Source organism: Taudactylus pleione, unplaced genomic scaffold (genome assembly GCF_031769625.1).
Source record: "Taudactylus pleione unplaced genomic scaffold, aTauple2 ptg000481l, whole genome shotgun sequence".
NCBI lineage: Eukaryota > Metazoa > Chordata > Amphibia > Anura > Myobatrachidae > Taudactylus > Taudactylus pleione.
In genome coordinates this window covers 2,557,275-2,562,500 of record NW_028284883.1, presented here as the reverse complement: position 1 = coordinate 2,562,500, position 5,226 = coordinate 2,557,275, and the positions used below count along the sequence as shown (strand labels likewise).

Below are 5,226 nucleotides of genomic sequence, written 5' to 3'. Positions count from 1 at the left end.
ACACTGACCAGCTCTTTAGTCGGGATACAATGATGGCGGGAGGGGGAAGGGCGGGCGGGTGTGCGTGCGGGTATGATGCCCTGCCGGCGCCCCCTCTGCTGGGCTTGCCAGGGCGCCCAGGGCACGTACCCCGCTCAACCCCCCCCTAGTTACGCCACTGCTATTTGCTTCTGTGAAAAGAGATGCATCCAACTGAGAATCATTCCCTTATTTGTGTGTGGGATTATGTGAGCTAAATAAAACAGGAAAATCTTTGCTCTTGCGTGGGTCGCGTATACTCACTTTTTTGTTTTGCCAAGTACCTGGATTACTGCGGAGACCAGCGCCAGGATATAGGTGAGTATGAATTCTTCTTTGCAGTGCCATTCATTAAGGATATTCTACTGGAGAAGGGGACAGATACATTTGGTATAGGTAAGTATGTGTGAATGGGTTGGTGTGTGTAATAAAGTTATGCTGTCACAGTGTGTGTGTTTTGTCTTTTTTAACTAGTTATTTTACAGTGAAGTTACAGGTGCCGCATGTCTGCTGGCACTTGTTGTTCCACAAGTGCAAAATGGCAGGCATGCTGGCACTTGTAGTTCCACTGTAAAACACAATAGTTTTACATTATTTGGCCCCCCCTTATACCTCCATACCCACCAAGCCAGGGGTATGGGGAAGAGCCCTGGGCTTCAGCGTAAGCCTGTGGTGCTCGGGAGGGGGGGGACCCTTCTTTGGGGGGGGGGTCCCAACTCCCCTAAGATCACCGGCTTACGCTGACTGATTTGGGGTGCTAATGCTTTGGACCTAGAATCCCGGTGATTGGGTCTCCAGGCTGTGGCATTACACCCCAGTCGGTTGGGTCTGGTGCTGGTCTTAAATATAGGGGGATCCCCACGTTTTTTTATCCCTATATTTAAAACCAGAACTGGTCCCTGCAGCCTTGGGTTGGTTTCTAAAATACGGTGGAACCCTACACTTTTTGTTCCTCATATTATTGGAAACCACCACTGGCTGGCAAGCCTGGGGCTGGATTGGCTTTTTTTGTGGGGGGGACGACCTTATGTCATTTTTTTTTTTTTTTAATTTTTACTTCTTTTTTTTACAGGTACAACACAATGGGAATTTTCGGGAAATATTCTAGGGACCCCCGTAAACATGTGTAGACATGGGGGATCACTATGGGTACCCCCATTTTTAACTCCTGAAGGAAGTCGGGGTTTCAAATAGCCGTGGCAGGTGCATTTTTGCAGAAATTAAAAAAAATGCGTTTTGGGACTTTCAAATATGCTAGTACCCATTTTCATGTACCCCAAATTTGATGTGACCATTTAAAAAAAAAAAAAATAAGCTAAGTGCTCTTCTGCATCACTTCTTCAAAGTCTGGGAAGAAAAAAACACCTCCCACGGCTATTTAAAAACCCAACTTTCTTTTGCAGCCAAAAACGGGGGTACCCATAGTGATCCCCCATGTCTGGACATCTTTAGGGGGGTCCTAGGATTATTTCCCGAAAATTCCTGTTTTTTTTAACGCCGATCCAAGTATCGCCGGGTCTCGTTTTCGCCTACTTTCAAATTGAATAGGGGGATACGCGGGCACGCGCGCGATACTTTAACGCCTACAAAACAGGCGAAGGCAGTATTAAGTCCGGGCCACGTTAAATTATCTCGGCTCAAATTGAATACGGCCCATGGTAGTTTACTATAGTTTTGTTTTATTTGTTGCATTGTGACTCATGCGTGTAAAACGAAAATGACAAGTGCGTTAATTCTTCATGTGACACAAATATGATGAAAAAAAATAATCTTACTGTACTAGTTATGTAACACAACTGCACCAATCACATTTCTGCTTTCATAATACATTCATACATGTTAGTTAAGAAAATGGTTGTTCTCTATATTTTAGGTAAACGGATTTGCCTTGGTGAAGGTCTGGCCCGCATGGAGCTGTTTCTCTTCCTCACAACCATCCTGCAGAATTTTACGCTAACTTCAGAGACTCAATTCACAGAAGATGATATTGCCCCTCAAATGACTGGTGTTGCAAATGTTGCCATTAATTATGAGATGACATTTAAACCTCGTGTAGAATAACTCAAAAATTTAAAAGTACATAAAAAATACTGTATATTGTGTAGATTTAAATATAATTAACATGTTTTATTTTAAGTCAATTGTGAATTTCCCAATTAACATATATATCCGCAGAGGCACCTTTAGGGTGAATTTCTGGTTACCCAGAACCCCTCTTTCCCGTGCTGGGTGCTGAAAATGATTGTATACCTACTCTGTCAAGCAGGAGCTTCAGGCACCATAGATGGCTGTCAGCATGAGCGGGAGGGGTGGTACTTGTTCAGGAAGCAGCAGAACAGACCAACCAATGTGCACACAGTTCTGGGAGGATAATATTCCCATCAAGTGTTTCTGTAGTAGAGATGGGGCATCGAATGACAACAGTGATGTTACTAATGATTTTTTTGCCTTTAAATCCTAATCCACAAAACATCCATGCCATGCAACAGTTTTATAAACTATTGGTATCTCCAATATTTCATTGGCCAATCCCCATGCCTAAGATATGTAGCTCCTGAGTGGTGTTGGCTCCGTGAAAGAAAAGAAAACATACGTAACAAGTAATAGCAACAGGAAAAAAATACAGTCAGCTGTCAATTACATGGCAGATCACATAGGTACTCAAATGTAATATTAAACAAATGCACCATAAACGTAAAAGTGATAAGTTACATTTTACATATCTTGGGGTCCGTATACCTCGCTGTTTGGGTAATCTATATTCGATAAACTACACTTATATTATGAAGGTGATCTCAGATGAGCCCGGAGGGTTGGAGGAATATACCCTTGTTTTATTTAGGAAGGTTTAATCAAATAAAAATGTGTCCTTTCTAAAACTTTATGTACCTTCTTCATGCTCTTCCCGTACAGTGTTCTCCCCAGAATTTATTTCCAGCCGGGTGGCATCAAGAAGTGCCGGGTGGAGGCCTTCGCAATAATAAAATGTTTTAAACCCCGACCTTATAATAATTTAAACATGAAATAACATTTTATACAGTATATTAATTCTCCTCTTCTTCTTAGAGGCCCAGTCGTTTGCAGCTTTTTCATAATCAAAGTCTGTAGGAACTGGTCCCTCTATTGAAATCAGAATCACGTTATTTAGTGCTGGCACCACAGAATTTATTTTTTATACATTTTCCAGACACAGTGTTCTCACTATCAGGCTCCACAGATACAGTCCCCACTCGCTGTCTCCACAATTTTATTTTATACAGCTCCCAGAGACTGTCCCCACTTGCAGGCTCCCAGAGACTGTCCCTGCTTGCAGGTTCCCAACTATTGAGCCCACTGATTTTTTTTTCCAGCTCCTGCAAAGACAGAGGATCTCATTCAGAGTCGGTCGAAGCGGCCGCACGGTCGTACGGGAAAAGGGGCCGGATATGCAAATGATTCCCTCGCAAGTTGCGTCCCTAAGTTCGGATCGGCTGCTGGACGACCAGGGGGAGGAAGCGGCCGTAAGACAAAAAAATACGCCCCCTTCTCATACGCATTACACGTCATCTCCGGGCATATAAGGATTATCGAGACCATCGGAACTGGTCGTAGAGCTTAAGGTTGACCAAACCCTCTCTTAAGCTCTACGATCATGTCAGTGTAAAAACCTCCCATGTCACATGTGCCATGCTACTTTGTTAATTATGCACTCCCATAAACCGTATGCACTTCCAGAAAATGCCGTTCGCATAATTAGGCACGCCTGCGTTCGGAATTCCACTCCCCCATTTTCAAGCACCTTCCCCTGTTACCACCCACAAACGCCTCAATCTGTCACTCAAACTACCGACCTGGCTGTGTTCAAGGAGAGAGAAATTTCTGATTGTAGCGGCTAGTTTGCGCACACGCATTGAGAACTTTACGCATGCGCAGTATAGCGAACATCGGTGGCGTACGACCGTGCGCCGCTTCGACCGACTCTGAATGAGGTCCAGAGAGTGGACGCAGGTCTGTTCTCTTTAATGTGCTCAGGTGACTTTTCCCACCGGCAAAGCACAACCTTGCTATTATACAGGGAGAGGAATCTCTGCCCTCCAGCCTGACACCACCCTGTACTGCATCCCTGGATGGGCAGCACAGCACACCCCTGGCACTCTCCCCTTCCTCAATGCCCTGCATCCCCATACAACCTACTGCTCGGCACTCCCCCACCACAATGCGCCACATCCTGTCAACCAGAACCCTCACTAACAACAGGGGACGCAGTATATTCCAGTGGGGGGAAGTGCCGGGCGATCACTGTTTCTTGCCGGGTGGAGAGGATAATGTAGATTTATTTCATTATTTTTGCTCTGCCCATTGGTTAGATGTGATGTAGTTGACAGGATAGATAAATCCAGCATAGGTTAAGCATTATGTTGAAGTCAATTTAATTAGCTGCCCTTTAATGCAGAATTGGCGGTACTAGATCTTTTACTGACTACAGCTTCCATATGTAAAGGGGCTTGGCGATAAACCCCTGGCCATCAGAGTGGGTTAGAGACTTTGCTTTTATTTTTATTTCTTTAATCTTTATTCATTTTATTTCATTGATGTGATTTTTTTATTTGTCCTTCCTGTGGACTTGTATTATGATTCTCTTACAAAACTAATTTGCAGTCTGCTCAATAATTTTACTTATGTGATTATGATTTTGGCTGCTACTTACAGTAAAATACTTTGCTCAATGTTTTTCTGTTTGTGGCCATCTTACCATTTTATTTTATGATCTCAATAGTTCCTATGGATGAACATTCTCTGTAACTTAAATTAGAGATGAGCGGGTTTAATTCTCTGAAAACCAGACCCACCCGAAAATCCTGATTCCGAGTCAGGCTTGGGTTTTCCCACCAGACTTGGATCCAAAAATTAGGCAAAACATCAGCAATCTAGTGTCAGATTCTCGTGGGTTTTGGATTGCATATAAGTCTCTCCCGGCGGTGATCGGCACCATTTGCTTGCTGAGTCCTTCCAGGGGCTGTGCTATCCAGGTGCTGTGCTGTCCATTCAGGGGGCTGTGTTGTCCATCCAGGGGTATGCTGTGCTGCCCATCCAGGGATGCAATTTGCTGTCCATCCAGGGGCTGTGTGCTGAGTCCATCCAGGGGCTGTGTGCTGAGTCCATCCAGGGGCTGTAAAAAAATGTCATGAAAAGTTTTTAAAAATGTATAAAAAATAATAAGTTAAAAAA

At 43.9% G+C, this 5,226-nt stretch overlaps 1 protein-coding gene across 2 annotated transcripts in view; it reads left to right on the top strand.

The window, feature by feature from the left end:
* The window catches only part of LOC148502848 (cytochrome P450 2G1-like), a 52,134-nt gene extending 50,055 nt beyond the window's left edge, over positions 1-2,079 (top strand). For both annotated transcript variants that reach the window (XM_088449316.1, XM_088449315.1), the window contains one exon: positions 1,892-2,079. In XM_088449316.1, the coding sequence (XP_088305442.1) occupies positions 1,892-2,079 (188 nt within the window). The remainder of the gene's footprint in view (positions 1-1,891) is intronic.
* The last annotated feature ends 3,147 nt before the right edge of the window (positions 2,080-5,226 follow it).